This window comes from Eptesicus fuscus, chromosome 9 (genome assembly GCF_027574615.1).
Source record: "Eptesicus fuscus isolate TK198812 chromosome 9, DD_ASM_mEF_20220401, whole genome shotgun sequence".
NCBI classification, from domain to species: domain Eukaryota; kingdom Metazoa; phylum Chordata; class Mammalia; order Chiroptera; family Vespertilionidae; genus Eptesicus; species Eptesicus fuscus.
Genome location: NC_072481.1, coordinates 6,015,344 through 6,036,901, shown reverse-complemented (window position 1 = coordinate 6,036,901; position 21,558 = coordinate 6,015,344). Strand labels below are relative to the sequence as shown.

Sequence of the window (21,558 nt, the reverse complement as noted above, 5' to 3'; positions counted from 1 at the left end):
AATCTTTCCTGGTCCCTTCCCCTCCCACCTTTTCTAAATTAAAGACAACTACTTTCCTTAGATGGGTTAAGTAGGGACAGCTTGGATATATGAGAAGAGATCTTAGATGCAATTTTGTCTAGTCCACCTATGTGACAGTTGGGAAACTGAGCATCTTAGAAGTTGGCACAGCCAGCCTGAGGTCTCCCAAGAGCCCTGTGATCCAGGTCTCCTGACACTGCAGTACTCAGTCCCATTTACCTCGGACCTCTTGGGTTCATTCCAGTTTTATAATCACCTATAAAGTATAAGTGGCAGTGAAGCTGACCAAGGGATTTAAAAGATTTTTAAAAGAGATGAAGAAGCAGAATTCTCTTCCTGATTATATGTAGATTCCTTACATGGTTTATTCAGTCAGTTCATTTAGAGTATAATTTCTAAATTGCTTTTGCTTTGAGTATATATCCTGAACATGCCTGAGGCAGGTGTTTGCTAGAGGTGGAATGATCTAGGGCTACCACTGAGCTAAGACCCTACCCCTATGCCTATACTCATCTGTCTCTAGGAAGCAAAATTATAGGAGTCAGTCTCCAACCCCATAATGCACACAGCCACAGCTGCAGCCAAAGTGAGCCTAGGTAAACCCCCTCACCACACTATTCCTTAGATGGCCTCTGGATCCTTGAGAACGGGTTATTTGGGAGTCAGCCAACCACTTAGGTGTTCTAAGCTTTCTGCTGCTATACTGGGTAGGAAAGTCAAAGTCCTGGGATGAAGCCTTTACCTATTCCTCCCTGGTGTGCAGTGAGAGGTGTCAGAAAGCAGAACCTCATGTTTGTCCCACACACAGTCTCACATTTTTTATTAATTTGATTTTGTTCTCCCCCCACCCCCCCGCCTTTGAGATTTAGGACTCAGTATATTCTGAATTCTTTTTTTTCTTTTTCTTTTTCATGCTTACTTGTAACAAATACTGTGGGAGAGGAACCCCATCTCCCTGGGTAGAGTTCTGACAATTGTTGACACAGCCGCAGCTTTGAAGGCGGTGCCTGTATCCACTGTCAGGGCCGCCTCCCTAGGATGCTGCTCCTGCACTGCTTCCTGCCTGGTCTCTTGGGGTAATCATTCATAGTGTTTCACATTGAACTTGCTCCCTGTCTCTAAATGAAAAGCAAAGCTAAACCCTTAGACTCTCAGCCCAGAAAGGGGTAGCCCTGACAAAAGGCTAGAGGGATGCTGAACTGTTTGTGACAACAAGCTTTGGATTCTGCTTTTCCTGCATTTTCCCTCAAGGCGTGTGCCTTTGTTCTCTCTCTCCCCTAAGCTCCAAGGGCCCTTCTTTTGCCTCTGTAATTTGTTTCCTGAGCCCACGCAGCCCAACTGGCTCACTTTTTCTACCTCTTGAACTTTCTAAATAAATTTTTGGAGAGGAGAAACCAAGATGGTGGCATAGGTAAACACCTGAACTTGCTGCCGCACACAACCACTTCAAAACTACAACTAAAAGACAAAACGGACATCATCCAGAACCACAGGAAGGCTGGCTAAGTGGAAATTCTACAACTAAAAGGGAAGAGAAAAGCACACTGAGACTCAGAGGAGCTGCGGAAGTAAAGTCCAGAGGTACGGAGGCGCACACATGGAGAGGGCTGGCAACTGAGTACACAGCTGGCTTTTTCAGTCCGCAGGGAGACACAAGCTCCCAACTGCTCTGAACTCCAGTTCCGGGTGAGACTCTGGGGACACAGACTCATACAGGAAGAAACTGGCCTGTCTGGCAGCGGGTGGAACTCAAGGGCGGCTTTCTCTCAGAGGTGCTTGCAGCAACTACCAAGGGACACTGAAACCCAGGGGCCTCTTACGGCAGGGCTGACAGGAAGCCATTGCTGTTTGCTCTGCCCTGAGACTCCGCCCCATCCAAGCTGTGCGCAGGGGCTTTTGCATATGAATGGCCTGGTCCTTTGAAATCTAAACCTACCTAACAAACTGCAGCTGAGTCAGAAAGACCCAGAACATCCAAAAGAAGGCCCAAGGCCCCACAACATCTTGCATTGCTTCACAGCTGGGCCTCATCTGGGCAACTCCAAAACCCAAACAAAGACGAGGAATCTGCAGATCTCTCCATAGCTCCTGCTGGGTGGCCTCAGGCAGAGGCTAAATTAGCACCTCCTTGGAGATCCAAGAGCCAGTGTACCCAGGGGTCAGAGTGGGACCATCCAGATTACAACTCCTCAGATCCGTAATACTCAAGGGGCAGACTCAGTGAGCACCAAAGCCACACTGAAGCAAGTCTTGCCCCATAAGGGTGTCTCCAGCACAGAAGTTCTCCCATCGTAGACAGAGCTGATGATCCTCACAACCAATTGGCCTGGAGGTCAGTTCCTCCGAGTGATACCAACAACAATCAAGGCTTAACTACAACAAGACTTGCACACAGCCCACAAAGGGGTGCACCAAGAGTGTCCACCTCAGGTAACTGGGAAGGCTGAGCCACTGGGCCCTATAGGACACCTAGCACACAAAGCCACTCTATCAACTCAGGGAAGCGTACAAAATGCGGAGACAAAGAAACAGGTCACAAATTAAAGAAATGGAGGAAAGCAGCCAAAACCGGTTTGGCTCAGTGGATAGAGCGTCGGTCTGCGGACTGAAGGGTCCCAGGTTCGATTCCGGTCAAGGGCATGTGCCTTGGTTGTGGGCACATCCCCAGTGGGGGGTGTGCAGGAGGCAGCTGATCGATGTTTCTAACTCTCTATCCCTCTCCTTTCCTCTCTGTAAAAAATCAATAAAATATATTTTAAAAAATAAAAAAAATAAAATAAAATAAATGGAGGAAAGCAAACAACTGGATATAGAGTTCAAAACCACGGTTATAAGATTTTTCAAGAATTTTCTACAAAAGGCCAATAAATTTAGTGAGACCCTCGAGGATATGAAAAAGGACCAACTAGAAATTAAGCATACACTGAATGAAATAAAAAATAATATACACACTTGGTTATTTTTGAAAAGGCCACCCCAGGCTGGTCCACAATCAGGTATAAGCATAAGAGGACTTCCTCCTCCGCTGCCCCCTGCCCCGCCCCTCTTGTCAATCAACGTTGTGTGCATCCACTCTGTTTAACCATGGTCTTTGGAAAGGATTCGTTTCTCTTCATTTGTCAATGTTTGCTGAAGACTTGGATAAATGCAGACGAATATACATAATAAAGTGCTATGAATTCCAGCACTCAAAAATAATAATAATATACAGAGATCCAACAGCAGACTAGAGGATCGCAAGAATCAAGTCAAAGATTTGAAATACAAAGAAGCAAAAAACACCCAACCGGAAAAGCAAAAAGAAAAAATAATCCAAAAATATGAAGATAGTGTAAGGAGCCTCTGGGACAACTTCAAGTGTACCAACATCAGAATTATGGGGGTGCCAGAAAAAGAGAGAGAGCAAGATACTGAAAACCTATTTGAAGAAATAATGACAGAAAACTTCCCCCACCTGGTGAAAGAAATAGACTTACAAGTCCAGGAAGCGCAGAGAACCCCAAACAAAAGGAATCCAAAGAGGACCACACCAAGACACATCATAATTAAAATGCCAAGAGCAAAAGACGAAGAGAATATTAAAAGCAGCAAGAGAAAAAGTTACCTACAAGGGAGCACCCATACGATTGTCAACTGATTTCTCAACAGAAACTATGCAGTTTAGATGGGAGTGGCAAGAAATAGTCAAAGTGATAAATAGCAAGAACCTACAACCAAGATTACTCTACCCAGCAAAGCTATCATTCAGAACTGAAGGTCAGATAAAGAGCTTCACAGATAAGAAAAAGCTGAAGGAGTTCATTACTGCCAAACCAGTATATATGAAATGCTGAAAGGTATTCTTTAAGAAGAGGAAGAAGAAAAAGGTAAAGATAAAAATTATGAACAACAAATACATATCTATCAACAAGTGAATCTAAAAATCAAGTGAATAAAAAATCTGATGAACAGAATAATCTGGTGAATATAATAGAATCAGGGGTATAGAAAGGAAGTGGACTGACAATCCTCAAGGGGAAAAGGGTGTGGGAGGTGCGGGAAGAGACTGGACAAAAATCATACACCTATGGATGAGGACAGTGAGGGGGCGGTAAGGGCATGGGGTGGGGTGGGAAGCGGGTGGAGGGGAGCTATGGAGGGGAAAAAGAGGAACAACTGTAATAATCTGAACAACAAAGATTTAAAAAGAAGAAAAAAGTAAACCTTTATTTGGGGGGGGAAATGAGTACCAGAGTCTGTTGAGCATCACTCAAAATCTCAATACCTCATAGTCTTTAGCCACACTCATGGTAATTGTGCAAACTTCTGAGAATAAGCAGCGTCTACCTATGACCATTGAAGAGCCTTCTTCCTTCGGTGCAGATCGATTTCATCTGAGTTTCATTTCAGCCTGCAGCCATTGGTATAATACTTCGAAGAGCCAGTTCTCCCTATAGCTTTGAGCTAAAAATGAATGTCCAGATGTGTCTCTTCAGATTGCTTTCTCTCTAGGCCTGCCAAAGGGAATGAGCTGGAGTTCACTGGCATGCGAGAGCGGGTATTTAATATTTATGAAGGGGGCCAGATGTTCAGGGCATTTCACATCACATCAAGTTAGACATGGTCTCTATCTTTGATAAACTCACTGTCAGATAAATTATGCGTACCAGGCCATAGGAACAACAAATTGCCAGTCACTTCTCTGTCATGTGACCCAGTTGAAAGTGCTTTTTATTTAAAGGCTCCTGCACGAGTTCAAGGCAGGTCCCTATCATCGGGTTCCTCTGTAGCCCCCAGCTAACCCAAGAGCAAAAGAACAGCAAGTTACAGAGGTGATTTTGGTTAACTCAAGCGTATAACTCTTTTCCTCCAGGGGGCAGCTCCACCAGCAGTGCTGTGAAAAGTGGACCCTGGTTAATGATGAGACCCAAGCCAAGATGGCCCGGATGGCTGCTGCAGCTGCATGGGGTTTAGGTAAGGCTTTCCTCATAGGCACCTAGTCAGTATGGGGAGAGGGAGGCTGGGTGCTCACATCGGAAAGCAAGGTACTGCAGCTGTAGGTAGGATGTCAGATCTGCAAAAGTGTCAAACAGTCTGTGTGCCTCTGTCTTTTACATCTATCCCTACTGAATGATTTTGACTAACTTGTTAGACTGGGATAAAAATGGCTTTGCACGGGGAAGCCAAGGGAAGCAGTGAGCAAGCATCGAAATTCAGATAATTTAGTGAGATGTATTTGGTTTTGTTTTGGGTTTGCCTTTTGCTTTAAACAAGTTACTGGTTTATTTTCTCTCTTATTAAAGAAATCTCAAGGTAGGAATTCCCAGACTAGTATTCTGTCTCCATTGTCGTTAGCCTTTTTCCATATTTCTGCTTTGCATGGGGCCTCTGTGTTCAGTCTACCTCATGATCCAGTACAGTTGCTGGGGCTCCACCCATCATGTCTTTAACCCAAGCAGGAACAAAGAGAGAAGATAGCTGTCTGTCTCCTTTCATTTCTTAACTTTCCCAACATAGACCAGTATAAAAGTGAAGATCATATAATGAGCCCCCATATGCCTTTCACTGTCTCTAACAATTACAAACATTTTAAGAATTTTGTTTTCTCCCTTCTCCTCCTTGCTGCCTGCCTTACTCCCATTCTTCAAGTATTTTAAAGCAGAGGTTTCCTTTTAACCCCCACAGACTGTGGATTTCTGAGATCAACCCCCGGTTGAGAGGATTACCAGTGTCTGTTCAGAGATGTTAATGAGGGGAAGGGTCCATAGGGTGTTGCAGGAGAAGAGCTTCACCCATCAGTCCCGCGGAAGGTTACATAACCTTCCGCCCACATTCTGTCCCTCTAGAGGCACAGAGCTTATAGCCTTTCCTTTCATGAGCTCTGGGCTGGATCCAAAACATTTTTCAAAAATAAATTACTTCCTGAGGAGTCATTGTTTGCTATTTTGCTTTTACCCAGAGGCATAGAGAATGGATGAGCTACTGGGCTGGAGTGAAAGGCAGGAAAATGCCTTATGAAATTGGCAGCCCTGCAGTTTGCAGCTAATGAAGCTGATATCTTTTCTGCAGATGGTCTTGGAACTCCTGGCATTCGATACATGCTCACCCCACCAGGGGAAGCCATTCCGGCTGCATTCCTGGCTGCAGCCATTTTCCCACTCGGCCACGACACAGGCTACTGTGCCATGACTAAGCCCATCTTTCTATTTATCTCCTCCCTTCAGAGGCAAAGGTACTGCCAGAGTGAGACGGGCAAACTATTTGTCTAATCCCGTCCCCCTGTCTGGATAATGGCCATTTTCAGTTGTTAAGGGGAAAATGTAATTTCCAGTGTACCATTGAACTGGGAGAGGCTTCACTAGTGAGGACGAAAGCCATTCCATCTCACCTAGAGAAACCTGAGCGGGTTCTCCAGGTTAACGAGGTACTGCATCAAACCCTCTTGTCATGCGGGCTTTGCACTCGGGCCGTTCCTCCCATCTTTCATGGAGCTCCCTGGGGCAGCGTGGAGTCCTGTGTTCAGAAGACTGATGTGGCTTTGTTTGTGGGATTGGCTTGCTCAACCTCACAGAGTGTAGAGCAGGGGTCCTCAAACTTTTTAAACAGGGGGCCAGTTCACTGTCCCTCACACCGTTGGAGGGCCAGACTATAGTTTAAAAAAAAACTATGAACAAATTCCTATGCACACTGCACATACCTTATTTTGAAGTAAAAAAACAAAACGGCAAAAACACCCGCATGTGGCCCGCGGGCCATAGTTTGAAGACGCCTGGTGTAGAGGGTTCTCTGTAGGATTTTGATGCATCAGGCTCAAGTTTGTCTTGTTTGAACCCCAAGCTAAGTGCAAGTAACAATGACAGGGTCTCTTTGAGATGCTGCCTTTAGCCTAGGAAGTTGGCCACCCTAATGCTTCTCTTCTTTCCTCGCCCCCCCCCCCCACCGTGTGTGTGTGTGTGTGTGTGTGTGTGTGTGTGTGTGTGTGTGTGTAGGTCAATGGGACAGCATGGAGGAGTACACCTGTATGATCCCTCGGGACACCCACGATGGGGCATTTTACAGAGCCGTGCTGGCACTGCATCAGGACCTCTTCTCCTTGGCACAACAGGTAAAAACCACATGTGTACTCAGACCATCTAGCAAAAAAAAAAAAGGTAATTATGCGTGGCCTGTCAGTTCCTAGGCACATGGTGCCCGTGCAAACAGGCTGCTGCCCTTCAGCTCTGGAGTCCGGTCCAGTGAGCTCAGAGAGCATAACACTCAGAAGAAGCAGACCGCCGGCACATTAGCGGGGCCACTTCCCTTTAGAGAGGGACAAGCGTGTTCCGGAGGGACCATTTCATCGCTTTGGAGTTAGCTTCTTGGATGCAATTTCATCCCTGCATCCTTCTTACCACCTGGCCTTGGCGGTCCTTGTCACAGAGAGAAACTGTTTCCTCAGCCATCCCCCTCTGCGGCAGAAATCAGTCACAGGTTTCTTCTGGTTCTGTAGGTGTGTTGCACGTTGATGACCTTCCAGAAAAGCCAGTGCTTTAGTTGAAAACCCTGTGCTGACTTGCAGAATGACATAATGAAGTAATCACATCCACCCTGTGGGCACCAGGCTGTCTTGAATGAGGTGCTTGGGTAAATGACCTGAGCAGTTAAAGGATGGGGACGTAGTAATTAACCTTAAACATTCAAACAAGGAAAAGCTCCGCATGATGGCTTTTTAACTGGAGAAACAGAGGAGGCTGCAATTGCAGTCCCTGGCCGTCCCTGGGGCCTTGATTTAGTGACAAGAGCTGAGACGTGGGCCATGCAGTCACTGGCCCAAAGGCCCGTTTGTACATGGAGAGGCCTGGGCATTCTTCTCCCAATGTCAGCACTCTCATGAGGACAGGTGCTTCTCAGCCAGAAATGACCCCACCCCACCCCAAGCCGTGTGCGTGTTTGCACACTCCAGTTTCACAAATGTGACCCACAAGGAAAAGTTGAAAGCAGGTAGATACCCAAATTTGTCCTCTTGATATGCAAGAACACGGTGATTCTAAGCATACATTTCCCCTCCCTCGTTACCCAGGATTTGGGGTGTTATCATAGATGTTAAGCTTTTGGCTGCCATACATTTCTGTCTTTTCCAAGAAACCAGTACTCTTCTCTTGCCATTCAGCTCTAGGAAGAGGTTTCTTCCCTTCTTTGGTGAATTTTTCTCTTTATCATTGGAATTGAAGCGAGACAGGTAACTTCTGCAGCTCGTTGAAAGCCTGGAAATAACAGCACTACCCTCAGCTCCCAAGTCCAGCGCTCAATTCCAGGGGCTCCCTGTTTCTCTCCTAGTGCATCGACAAAGCCAGGGACCTGCTGGATGCTGAGTTAACTGCTATGGCGGGAGAGAGCTACAGTCGGGCATATGGGGTGAGTATCGTTTTAGAGGCCCATTCAGCTCTTTTTTCAGAGTGGGCTACTGAGGACTCACGGGCTGCTGAGCACATGCCTGCGTGTTCTCAGCAGATACCCTGCACCAGGAGTGACTGAAGGGAAGCCTGGCTTTTGGATGTTCATGTAATACTAAGTTGGAATGTGATTTGCTTTCGTCAGGCCATGGTTTCTTGCCATATGCTGTCCGAGCTGGAGGAGGTTATCCAGTACAAGCTTGTCCCTGAGCGACGCGAGATCATCCGCCAGATCTGGTGGGAGCGGCTGCAGGTGAGCCTGGTAGAAAGCCCTACGTGGCCAGCCCGCCCTCCTCACACGCTTGTTTGCTTCGAAGCAAGCCACTCAAAGGCTTTTCACCTGAGCCTTTAGCTATGAGGACTACTGCTTTCCAGCCTCCTTTTATTCTTCTCTGGGAATAGAAGAAAATGTCTTTTTTAAAAAAAATATATTTTATTGATTTTCTACAGAGAGGAAGGGAGAAGGATAGAGAGCTAGAAACATTGATGAGAGAGAAACATCGACCAGCTGCCTCCTGCACACCCCCCACTGGGGATGTGCCCGCAACCAATGTACATGCCCTTGACCGGAATCGAACCTGGGACCTTTCAGTCCACAGACTGACACTCTATCCACTGAGCCAAACCGGTTTTGGCTGTCTTTTTTTTTTTTTTTTTTAAAATATATTTTTTTTATTGATTTCAGAGAGTAAGGGGGAGAGAGAATGGGAGAGAAACATCAATGATGAGAGAGAATCACTGATCAGCTGCCTCCTGCATGCCCCACATTGGGGATCGAGCCTGCAACCTGGGCATATGCCCTGACCAGGAATTGATCCATGACCTCCAGATTCATAGGTCGACACTCAACCTCTGAGCCATGCCAGCCAGGCGAAGAAAATGTCTTTAATAAGTGGCACTTAAGGCCAGCCAGTTGAGAATCTTCACCTCAAAATCAGTGGCTCTCAGTTTTAGCTGCACAATAGAGTGAGCTGGAGAGTTTTTAGGAATTCAGATACCCAGGCCACTTCCCAGACCAAATAAATCCAAACTTCTGGGGATAGACCCAGGAGCAGTATCTCCTTAGCCTACCCGGATGATTCCAGTGATGGCCAGCACTGAGCACCACAGCTCTGAACCCAGTCGCTGGTCACCTGCATCCAGCTCTCCCATGGCGTTGCCTGATGTCCTCATTGACCAGTGCCTGCCGGGTACAGTTCCTCAGGTCATTGTCATCCCATGATCTCTCTTCAGACTTTTTCACAGAAGTGTCCCGTCCTAGAGAAGCTTTTCCATGTCCTCCATCAGTGTTTTCATCGTACATTCTGATCATTTTAGCATGTGGAGCTGTCGATTCCAGGTCTGGGATTCAGCAGTCTTAAGTGTTCTTGGAAAGGGCAGTTCTCCCATGCCTTGAGCAGGTAGGAGGGGAAGTCCATCGGCAAAGACAGCCTTTACCCTTCAGAAGCCACTTGTCCCCCTGCTTGTCATATTCAACCTCCTCAGTTTGAAACTGTTTCCTCTTGGCCCAGTCCACACCTAATGCCAGATTCTGTCTTCAGAATTTGGTCAATCCAGGTTGTGCTTCCAGGCTTTCAGTAGGCTGTGACAAAGCCTTTTGACTCCAGGCTGCATTCCTGCCTAAGCAGCTCAGGGCACATTCCACTGGAGAGGAAAGAGTAGCGGGCAGAGGATCGTCTGTGAATATAGTAGTCATTTATGCTCTGAAGCGAGCACATGTAGTTCCTTCACATGTTTTATTAGCAATTATGAAATGCCCAGTGAATGTTTTGATGGAAAATTGTCTGTTGAATACCAGAAAAGAGCTGCACAGAGCAAGCATTGCCCACTTGACTGGTACACACCCTTGTTTCTTAAGTGCCTTTAATGGGGCAAAGAGTTTCCAAACCAGAGATCTGGTTTGTGAATGTGCCATGCTAACAGCGGGACTCGATCCAGTGAGAGATTTGGAAGGGGAGTGGACTAGATGAGTCTTGGGGCGGGGAGACCCATGTCTGACTTTACTGTGTCCAAGATACCGTCATCGTCTTAAGCCTTCACCATTCCTATCTCAGAACAGCAGGATGTTTTTTGGCTGACCAGGGCCAAATTATTTCAACATCTGGGAGAAACTAGCAGATGGTGAGAAGTCACCAAAACACTCACTCAGTATACATTTTCCTGTTTTCCTAACTTTCCAAATCACTTGTTTCACTTAATGGGATAGAAAGATAATGGTCCAAGGCCTGAAAATAAAGCTTTAAATCTGTGGTAGAAATTTGGCTCTTGTGGATGGCTTGCTGTCAAAACACTCAGCCAGCTGCCTAGGCTGGAAGACTGTCATGTTGTGCACAAGTCATCTACATTGAAATCCCCAGCCACCATCTCCCTTGGGGCAGTGCGAGAGGTCAACCCTAGTGGCATTGGGTCTCTTCTTGCCTTATTTGGGCTCAGCCTGTGTCCTGTTTGTCACATTGAAAAGCCTGCCATCATTGCTCCCAGACTTTTAGACGTATTTCCATGGAGAACAGCTCATTTGGCTTCATGGAATTCACCAATGAACCGGTAGAGCTCAAAAACCCATCTCTTCATCTCCCCTAATGGTAGTCTGACTACTTATCAGTGAAGATGAAAAAGGAGAAGCTCACTTCACTCTCAAAGTGTTTGGATATAAAATTAGCTTAGCTCCTTTGATTACGTTAAGACACTTTTTTTTTTTAATTAAAAAGAACTTATACATGTGAATGAATGAGGCACTTCCCCTTATATATGTAGTTTTCAGTCTGAGACAGACAAAAATGAAGAGGAAAGACTTTTGCCAGGCCAGTATGGCCCAGTGGTTGAGCACACCCAAGCCATGCCCACCAGCCCAAGCCATGCCCACCAGCCAATCAGGGCGAGTATGCAAATAAACCGAACCAAGATGGCTACAGCCACCAAGAGCAAGGTTTCCCAGGCAACAGAGGGGAAACAAGCTTTCCACCTGCCCTTGACAGGCCTAAGCCTCCACTCAAGCTACAAAGTTTCAATTATAGAAGGTAACAAATTCAAACAGAATGGCGGCAGCCACAGAGCTGGCGAGACCAGGCCAGGGTTGCCCACGGTAACGGAGAAAGCAAAGCTTTCCGCACACCCTGGCCGGGCTCAGGCCTCTGCTTAAGGCTACAAAGTTTCAATTATAGAAGGTGAATTAACTCAAACAGAAATGGCTGCCGGTGGAACATGCAGGAGGCTTGGCTCCGCTCCAGGCTACAAAGTTTCAATTGTAGAAGGTAAATAAATTCCAGATACCAGTGCCTCCGATTGGGTCGCCAGGGGGCGTGGCTGGCCTGCAAACCACCACAGGCCCCTTGCTCAGGCTGCCCCATGCCCCAAGGGAACCCCCACCCTTATCTAGGACACCTTTCAGGGCAAACCAGCTGGCCCCCACTCCTGCACCAGGCCTCTATCCTATCTAATAAAAGAGTAATATGCAGATTGACCACCACTCCAACACACAGTATGTCTTCCCCCATGTGGTCAAAGATCCTGCCCCCATGTGGACACAAGATGGCCACCACAAGATGGCCAGCAGGGGAGGGCAGTTGGGAGGCACCCGGCCTGCAAGGGAGGGAAGTTGGAGGCGATCAACCCTGCAGGGGAGGGCAGTTAGGGGTGACCGGGCCGGCAGAGGAGGGAAGTTGGGGGCAAACAGGCTGGCAGGGGAGCAATTAGGCATCATTCAGGCTGGCAGCAGAGTGGTTAGGGGCAATCAGGAAGGCAGGCAAGCAGTTGGGAGCCAGCAGTCCTGGATTGTGAGAGGGATAACCAGCAGTCCTGGATTGTGAGAGGGACATCCCTCGAGGGGTCCCAGATTGGAGAGGGTACAGGCTGGGCTGAGGGACACCCCCCCCCTCCTTGCACGAATTTCGTGCACCGGGCCTCTAGTATATTTATAATTCAGAAAAGAAACTTAAATAATTTAAGTCCGTTAACCTTCACTGTAGCCCTATGAAGTTGATATTGTTAAAGGTAAGTCACAGAAAGTTCAGTAACCTGTCCAAAGTCACATAGATACTAAGTGGCAGAGTCAGGATTCACGTTCCAGCGTCCTGTTCTCTGCTTCTCGAGTTTTGAGTCCCAGAGAGGGGTTTCAATCACAGTACCTGTCACTTGAGGAAGTTCAGATTATAAAAATGAATCTCTCTGTTTCAGGATGGATCTCGCTGTTGTCGGGGGGAAGGGGGTGTAAGTGAGGACATATGTAATCGTCACTTCTGAATGTTCCAGGGCTGCCAGCGTATTGTGGAGGACTGGCAGAAAATCCTGATGGTGCGGTCCCTTGTGGTCAGCCCTCATGAGGACATGAGGACCTGGCTCAAGTACGCAAGTCTGTGTGGCAAGAGTGGCAGGCTAGTGAGTAACCCCCACCTCCCTGGGATGGGGGAGGAAGCTAAGGGAGGAATGGCACGCTTGGTCCGGTTCTGTTTATACCCTGACCTCTCTTGTTTTTAAGGCCCTTGCTCATAAAACCTTGGTGTTGCTCCTGGGAGTTGATCCGTCTCGGCAGCTTGACCATCCTCTGCCAACAGTTCACCCTCAGGTGACCTACGCCTACATGAAAAACATGTGGAAGAGTGCGCGCAAGGTCTGTATCTGGATCCTTCAACAGTAGGCCATGTTCTCCAGGAGGCGCACTGGCTCAGCCTCACTGCCGCCTCAGGGCCCGAAAGGAAACGGCGTCCACACCATTGTGTCAGGGACTTTGCTCCTCTTGGGCAGCTATTTGGCCTGATTTCAAAAAGTAAATCATATTCAGGGAGATGCCTATATACCATTGGCCAAGCCAGTGCGTTTAATCACAGTTACATTAGCAAGCAGAATGTGCTGGAACCCGGAAAAGCACACTTTCTGTCCCTCAGACAAGGTGGGCTGTTGAGCACCCAGAAGAGCAGCATGTTTGTGAAACGCACGAGCTTTCACAAGACCAGTCTGGTGTTTCACACTGCTTGTCTCCTTGCCTGTCAGCAGTTGGGGATCCAAAAGCACCCAGAGTGTGATGCTGAAGCCAGTGGGGGCCGGAAAGTCATCCTGCAGCCAGTGCAGGATTCCTCCTGCTGTATGTAGACAGGTCCTTGGGAGACGGATGTGCCTCCTGGGGCGGGGGGGGCGGGGGGGGGAGGGACGAGGGGGCGCAGCTGTAGTTTCTATTAAGCAGTCTTCCTGCATGGTGGTGATGATGAGCAGAAAGTAGGCCCTGGAGGCAAAATGAGTATGTGCTGTGGCTCCTGCAGCCTCCCCCCTGTGGAGCAGGCGGGGGCCCCCACAGTGGGGCCTGCGGTGAGAAAGGAATGTGGAGCAGCCACCAGAGCCATGGCTGCCAGAGAGCTGGTAAAACCGCAGTCGTGTGTCTGCCCAAGGCGTACTTGGGGGATCCTTGGACTGGGTCTAGAAATTGACTTCTTTAGTGGGTTGTTGACCCTATGACTGTGTCAGCCACCCAGAGTGGGGTGGACAGCCCTGCACCCAGGCACTGAGTCTTTGGGGTTCACTTCAGTAGTAATGGCCCAAGTTTCCTTTTGTTTTCTGTTCTTGTTGTTCTTTGGGTTCGTGTTTTTTCAGTCTCTGTAAGCCTCCCAAGCCAAAGCAGTTCTGATTCAAAGCCTGACCTTCCTCCAGGCAAATGAGGAAAGCAGAAGGTGCTGGATCTGAATGCAGTCTGGTTTCTTTCCTATGTGTAGCCTCCAAGTCTTTGAATGTCTTGCCGAAGGCAGGCAGAAGGAGCCTTTGGCTAATATATCAACCAGGGAGTGGCTTCTTTCAACTTAGGACCACAGCCCAACTTCTCCAAATTAAGGCTTTTTCTTACGAACCCAAGTTCTGGTGGGAGACCATAAAACCACATGGATAAAATTTAGAAACCTATTTAAAGTTAGGTGCTTGGACCTCAAGCCCAGAGCTAGAGATGTCATGTCTTCATAAGAGTTCAGGAGTACCCAAAGAAGACTGCCTTCTGAGTAACTGCTGTTGAACAAGGCACCTGTCTTCTGTGGGCTCTACTTCCTCCTGTAAACAAGGACTCTCTCTGCCTGGCCCGAGGCAGATGCAAGTGTTTGGGGAAGAGCAGCCCTGTTCTGCAGGAAAGCGTCCGGCGCCGGTGTATGTCATGTAGCGTTTTCCCAGTCAAAATGCTTCACAGAATTTAGCAACAGTGTGCCCTTCCTTGAAATTTCTATCGTCTTGCCCAGAAACCCCCAGGCAGTCAAGAACCAGGAATACCATGCCCAGCTTAAAGCTTGGACCTGAGAGAAGCCCCTTCCTCCAAGTGACAGTTCTGTATCTGTAAGGAAGAAGAATCATTGTTCTCCTCGCTTCCTGGAGCGGAGAAAAGAAAGCATTTTTAATTCCTTGCAAATAAGTTGTCTTCATGCCACAAAGTAGAAAAATATTAGGTTCTCCCACACGGGACAAACTCACTAAATTTAATATTGGGCTTCAGTTCCAAACTAACACCCAGCCGCTCCAGAGCATCCTCAAGCAGTTTGGGCAGTTTATTTTTTGCTCAGCACCTTGTTGCATCTCGCAAACAGAGTGTTAACCGTGGGCTCTGAAAGCATCTGGCACCAGTTCCCAGTTCAGTTCTCACTTGCTTTATGTGCACCCTAGTCACACGAGTGATGTCACCTTGTAGTGACTGATCTTTTCATTACTGTCTCCCAATTTGTTTTTTCTTTCAAATATGGTCAGTGTAGTTCTCATAGAAAGGAAACTAAAGGAACATTTTATCACTTCCCAGGTGTGGGGTGCTAATGTAGTTCATTTTTCAAAGCCAGTGGTAAGTACTAGAACTCTGCAAAGGCAGCTGTCTGAGGGAAACAGGTGTCTTGTTAGCTTTTGGAACATCTGTGTGTCTGCCCTGTCCTCATGCATGGATTCACTGCCTGATAAAGTGTTTGTCACATCATTCTGGCTCTGGGTTAGCCCTAGCTCTTCTTTTATTTTTATTTTTTTATTTTGGAATCTCTTGAGTCAGGGTTCCAGTCTTCCTGCTTAAGGGATCATTATGCAAGTTTAGGTAAAGTGCCTGACACATGGCCCATCACACATACTTCATAAATGGTATGGTTCCTGTAGGCTGGAACCATAGGTTGGAGGCCAATATACGAATTCATAGTCAGGAGTTATGGTTGATTCCATTATTCCAGAGCACACGAGTACTAAGTGGCTCATCTTGTTACCCAACTATTTCCACACCAGAGACTGGCCCTGCCCCGGGACCTTTCATGTATCAGGTGACCTCCAGGTTCTTGATTCGCCCAGGAAAGATTTCAAGGACAAATTGGAGTGAGAACAAAGCAAGTTTTATTCAGGTAGAGAAAAAGAAAGAGGCCAGGGCACGGGTGCCGCTGTGGGGAAAAGAACGAAAAGTAGGTCCGGGTGGACGCAGGCCAACTTGCGAGGGAGTTGTGCCAGCCCTAACTCTTAAATTAACGCCAAGTACTTCCTTATGTTGAAAAGTATCTGAGGTTGGCCCTGGCCCCCAAGCCAGGGAATTTCATTTTCCTTCAAGCCATCATCACTGACATGTTTCCTTTTTTTTTTTTTTTTTAAAGAAGACTCATGATTTACTATAAGATCATTCTGACCTTGTTTATTTGAAATGTTTATTCTTTTCCCTCCTCTTTTGCAGCCAAGAACACATAGCCTGTTTTTTACATTCCCACATACTGGGTCTCCTCCCTACGTTAGTAGATTGAACTTTCACCATTTTTTCCATTTGTGGGCTCATGTGTGGACCCAATTTATCAAGATGCTGTGTGTCTGGATATGGTGGGCTTATACAGATGGCTTGTAACTTACTCCCAGATCTCTGACTGGCTCTGCTCTTCCCTAGTTCGGCTATCTGTTCCTAATGTCTGTTTTCCTGTTTACCAGGAACTTCTGTTCTAACCCAAATGCCCCCTGCTCTCTTGGCATGAAATCCCATTGCATAAAAAGATTTAACTGCTTGAGGATGCTCTGAAGATACTGCTACTAAGCCACCCTGTTCAACTGGGTGTCTGCTTAGCTAGTGACCTTCTCCCCGTGGATGCACGGAGGGTTCACCTGTCTCTGGGTTCTGGTTTGGGTACTGAGGATTCAGTCAGATTTTTTTAACTGTAGTTTTTGCTCTGCTGGAGTGTCCACGGTACCACGGTGTTTTAAACAAACACTAAAGTTTTACTAGCTGAAGTAATTCCCCATAAGCCTAATTTTCCCCAGGGCAATATGTTGATAGTGAAGTAAGCAGTTATTTCAAATTACTTCATATGAATTGTTATTTCGGGTAGCCAGGCAAGTAGCTTTTCCAGGCTTATTAAAGTAGTAATTACAGTTGGCAAAGGAGAGCTGAGACTTGGATTGAAAAAATATGAATCTTCCTGAAAAGCCTAGCCATCTCCCAGCATCATGCCCTGCTGGTCCTCTGTCCAGTAAGTTCTTACCCTACGTTCTAGGTGCTCTGTTTAGAGAGGGGTTGGCTCCCATGCCTGTTACATTTCCCATGAGGTTGGGCCCCATGCCAAGTGGCTCCCTGTGCCTTTGTCTTGCTGCAGATCGATGCCTTCCAGCACATGCAGCACTTTGTTCAGACCATGCAGCAGCAGGCCCAGCACGCCATCGCTACCGAGGACCAGCAGCACAAGCAGGAGCTGCACAAGCTCATGGCCCGGTGAGGTCCCCACTGGCCAGGGCCAGTCACACTCCAGCCCTGCCATGCCAGCAGCCTCTGCAGCAAGGGGAATGTTCGAGGCTCCTTGGGCAGCCAGTTGCTTACATCTCTCACCGTTTCCTGTAGGGATCCCAGGGAGCCGTCAAATTGTGCTGCTCCCAAGCCTCTGCTACTTATTTCCACAGGATTCAGCAGCCCCAGAGCACCCAGGTGGTGTTCCCCTCCTGGGTGTCTCGCTTCAGAGAGAGACTCTGTTTCCAAATGCCAGATGTGCTGCTGATTTGATGTGTGACTTTAGCTAAGTTACTTAACCTCTCTGTGCCTCCAGTTCCTCATCGTATAAAAAGGGGATAGTGAGAGTTCCTATTTTTCTAGGGTGGAATTAAGTGGTGTGAGGATTAACGAAGAGAATACATTGTCAAGCATTTGGAGCAGTACCTGGAACAGAGTGGCAGTCAGTAAATGCTAGCTGTGAATATTGTCACTATGAAGAATGGAGGAGAAGGAAAAGTGAGGGAGAAGCCATATGGCATGCGGCAATAAGAAAATTACTCTCACTGCTGTCACCCACAAAATTGGATTTGGGAAAAATAGGTCCATACAAACCCACTGTCCCTGATCCCTGGTTTAAGCTAGCATTGAAGGATAAAGGTCAAGAAGAAAAGATCTATATATATAAAAGCCTAAGCGATTAGCCAACCCTTCCACTGGCTGACCGGTAGCTATGATGCACACTGACCACCAGGGGGCAGACACTCCACGCAGGAGCTGCCGAGCTGCGGTGACTTGGCAGCGGTGGTTCTTGGCTGACACACCCAGAACAAGAGAGGAGGGAGCCCAATTCCAGGGTGTGTTACCCGAGAACTGCCCTCTTTCAATCCAGGACCCCTTGGGGGATGTTGGAGAGCCAGTTTCGGCCCGATCCCCACAGGCCAGGCTGAGGTACCCTACCAGTGCACGAATTGGTGCACCGGGCCTCTAGTAATACCATAAAAATGTATCCCCAAACGCCCATCTTTTCTCTCCCAACTAGTTTGCAATTCTGTTGATTCTATCATGTTGGCTTCCTGAGAGCAAGTGTAACCTCAGAAAGGCTGTAGTTCTCTCCACATAACTCCTTCTCCTTGGGAGCAACTTGAAGGGGCTTGTTTCTCTGTTTCCAGGTGTTTCCTGAAACTTGGGGAGTGGCAGCTGAACCTCCAGGGCATCAACGAGAGCACAATCCCCAAAGTCCTGCAGTACTACAGCGCCGCCACGGAGCACGACCGCAGCTGGTACAAGGTAACCTGACGCAGGGCGCGGGGCCCCAGCCCGGCCTTCTCCAGATGGCACCCCAGCACCCGACAGCCTGCGGTGCTCCTTCGTGCTCATGGTTGGCAGCTGGTCTGATACTGTGAATTCGCTTCTTTGAGTGCCGGGAGCCGGTCTGTCAGGCCCCTTAGAAGTATAATCGGTGTAGAAAGATGGATTCTTTTATTTGAGAAAGATTTATTACACCTTTGTTATGCACGTGGGTGCTGTCTTCCAGCCCCTTAGCTGCTTATTTTCCTAGGAGCATCTGGACACATGGTTAATCTCTGGAACTTTATCTTCCCTTGAGTCATCTGTTCCTTCCCAGTTCCTTTCTGACTTCCATTCTGCCTGCTCTTCATCTAAGAACTTAACTTTCTCTGTTTTTATTGGAAAGCTCTGGGTAACATCCTGTTATGCTGTAGGAAATTTTTCAAGAAGATAAACAGAATTAGGAAATGCATAAAGGATACGACTGACAATAGAAGAGCAGTTCTTGGAAGTGTACATTGAGGGGCCTTCTGGTAATAGCTGCTTGGCGTAGCAAATGTCACTGATTTCTTTCCAGTATCTTCTTAACCTGCTAACACTTTGTGAATTAATCCCCCTGGGCTCTAAACTTGTATCTGAAGATCACAGAAGCATCTAAAACAAAAATCTTTATTAAAAAATGCCCATTTCATGCTATCAGCATAATTACTCTAGGACAACTTCAGTCCAGGGCTGGAAAAATAAATCCAGTAAACCCTTAAATATCTGGAACCGTACTAATTTGAGCTGTCTCCTAACCAGATGACTTTGCTTCATTCATCTTTTAGGAAAAAAACAAATCACACGAAAAAAAACTGCTTCTAGAAATTGTAGATTTTTCCTGCCCAGTATGGGTTTATGCTGTCTTCTCCATCCGTCGTGTAGTCCTTTGTGCTTGCAGAGACTGCTTCTGTCTTGTCACCGTGTCCCCCAGCTCAGGCCTGGTGCATAGCAGATATACAAGAGGTATTTATTGAGTAAATGAGGATGTGGGAAAACTGAACCTGGGTCATTGTAGAATTCTTACTCATCAAATAAAGTTCAGTTATGATCAGTCTCTCTGCTTAGGAGAAGAAATGGACACGTTTTTTTTAAAGGAAGGTTTTAGCAAGGAACACAAAGCAATTTCATGATTATTTAGAAAGTCTAATTGCAAACTTACTAGGAGCCCAATCCAACTCTGCCTCATGCTTCCTGCACCACTCAGTGCTGTGCCATAGCATCACTGCGGCCCAAACCTCAGGTGTGATTAGTTCCTCCTTTATCCAGTAAGCATCGAGGTTCCTTTCCGCAAACAGCCATTGAGCTGCCAGGTGTGAGGGCTAGACGATGAGCAAAGTTCACCCTCCACAAAGTCCCAGTGCTCTAAATGTGTTCCTTTTCCCACTGTCACATGACCTGGTGAAGGCCTTCACCATCACCTTCACCCTGAACCTGTGCCCTCTGAAATCATCTGGTGTATGCACTGTTGCCAAAGTAAAGCTCCATCTCCTACAGAATGAAACGGGACCTCCTGGGCCTGATATGCAACCCCTCTGTGACCCCACCACTTGGCTAGCCTTCCCATCACCACTGTCCTGCACACACCCTAAGCTTCAGTCACACCAGTTCTTTGTTTCCTGTGCTGGCCCCACCCGCATCTTTGTCCCTGTTCTTCCCCCGCAAGGAAGTCCTGACCACTACTCTCATTTGTTCTCTCCTTGCCCATCAAAGGCTGCTCAAGACCTACCCCAAATCCCTCTGTGAAGCTAACCAGGCCCTGCCCCTGGCATTCCCATTGTCCATCTCTAATTGCCCCTGTCACATTCTGCCTGTCTTCAGGTTGTGAGTGAGCCCCTTACTCGATTAGAAGGTCCCTGATCAGGACCAGAGCTTGCTTCTCTCAGATGCCCTTCCCCCACAGCACTCACCACAGTGCCAGATACAGTAGGTGCCACAACATGAGTGAGCCACATCGAATGAGTTGAAGTTTTGCTCCACTGACCAATGAGGAAGGGCAATCACAGCGCTCCTCCTCAGCTTTGTCCTCAGGCTCTCAGCCCTTGATGCCCAAGCCCCCTCCGCTGCTGTTGGTCACAGCCCGTTGTCTGTCCCCACTCTGCCCCACCCAGGCCTGGCACGCGTGGGCAGTGATGAACTTCGAAGCTGTGCTCCACTACAAACATCAGAACCAAGCCCGCGACGAGAAGAAGAAGCTGCGTCACGCCAGCGGGGCCAACATCACCAACACGACCACTGCCTCCAGCACAGCAGCTGCCACCACCACCGCCACCAGCACTGAGGGCAGCAACAGCGAGAGCGAGGCTGAGAGCAGCGAGAACAGCCCTACACCCTCTCCTCTGCAGAAGAAGGTCGCTGAGGTACCCAGCCCTTCCTCCTCCGGGGACCACTCAGGCACCAGGCGCTCTGAGTGGACACGTGGCTGGGCTTATAGGAATCAGGCTTTCCTCCAAAGTGCCAGATGGAGCTAGAAAGCATTGCTTATTTGCCTTGTGGCATCGTTGGAGCTTTTGTGTGCATACTGTGTTTGGGGAGCTGACATAGCCCCGAGCCGAAGAACGAGTTCTTTGTCGTTCTTCCCATGCATGAGCTCATCCGCCCAAGGCCCTGACCTGTGTGTGTGGGTGGCCGTGCACATCTGCCGGTCCACTCTGAGGACAGCCTGTTGGGATCCTCCTGTCTTTGGGCTGTCAGTTCAGAGTGTACCCTGGGCTGTTCAGAGATTCAGCCCCACCTCCTCTGCCACCCTGTTCAGGAAGCCACCATTACCCCAAGATAATAACAGTTATGACACCACTGCCATTTATTGAGTGCTTGCTATGTGCCAGGTACCGATTTAAAGGCTTTTTATGCATTACCTGACTTCTTCCTCACTACCACTCTTGGAGGTGGGTACAGTTAGTATGCTTTCGCCCATTTTACAGATGAGAAAGCTGAGACAAGAGTGTCACTAACACATATGTTCCTACAGGATCTATCCAAAACCCTCTTGATGTACACTGTCCCCGCCGTCCAGGGCTTCTTCCGTTCTATCTCCTTGTCACGAGGCAACAACCTCCAGGATACTCTCAGGTATCAGGGACGGGCAGGGGAAGCTGTGGTAGGCCATGGGAATGACAGAACACAGAAGTTATACAT

The 21,558-nt window shown here is 47.9% G+C and overlaps 1 protein-coding gene across 1 annotated transcript in view; it reads left to right on the top strand.

Moving 5' to 3' along the window:
* Nucleotides 1-21,558, top strand: part of MTOR (mechanistic target of rapamycin kinase) — a 112,925-nt gene that overhangs the window by 75,237 nt on the left and 16,130 nt on the right. Inside the window, exons 31-40 of the mRNA XM_008151774.3 lie at nt 4,874-4,974; nt 6,990-7,105; nt 8,317-8,394; nt 8,578-8,685; nt 12,681-12,806; nt 12,907-13,038; nt 16,985-17,100; nt 18,264-18,381; nt 20,532-20,780; nt 21,392-21,492. Of these exons, the coding sequence (XP_008149996.1) occupies nt 4,874-4,974; nt 6,990-7,105; nt 8,317-8,394; nt 8,578-8,685; nt 12,681-12,806; nt 12,907-13,038; nt 16,985-17,100; nt 18,264-18,381; nt 20,532-20,780; nt 21,392-21,492 (1,245 nt within the window). The remainder of the gene's footprint in view (nt 1-4,873; nt 4,975-6,989; nt 7,106-8,316; nt 8,395-8,577; nt 8,686-12,680; nt 12,807-12,906; nt 13,039-16,984; nt 17,101-18,263; nt 18,382-20,531; nt 20,781-21,391; nt 21,493-21,558) is intronic.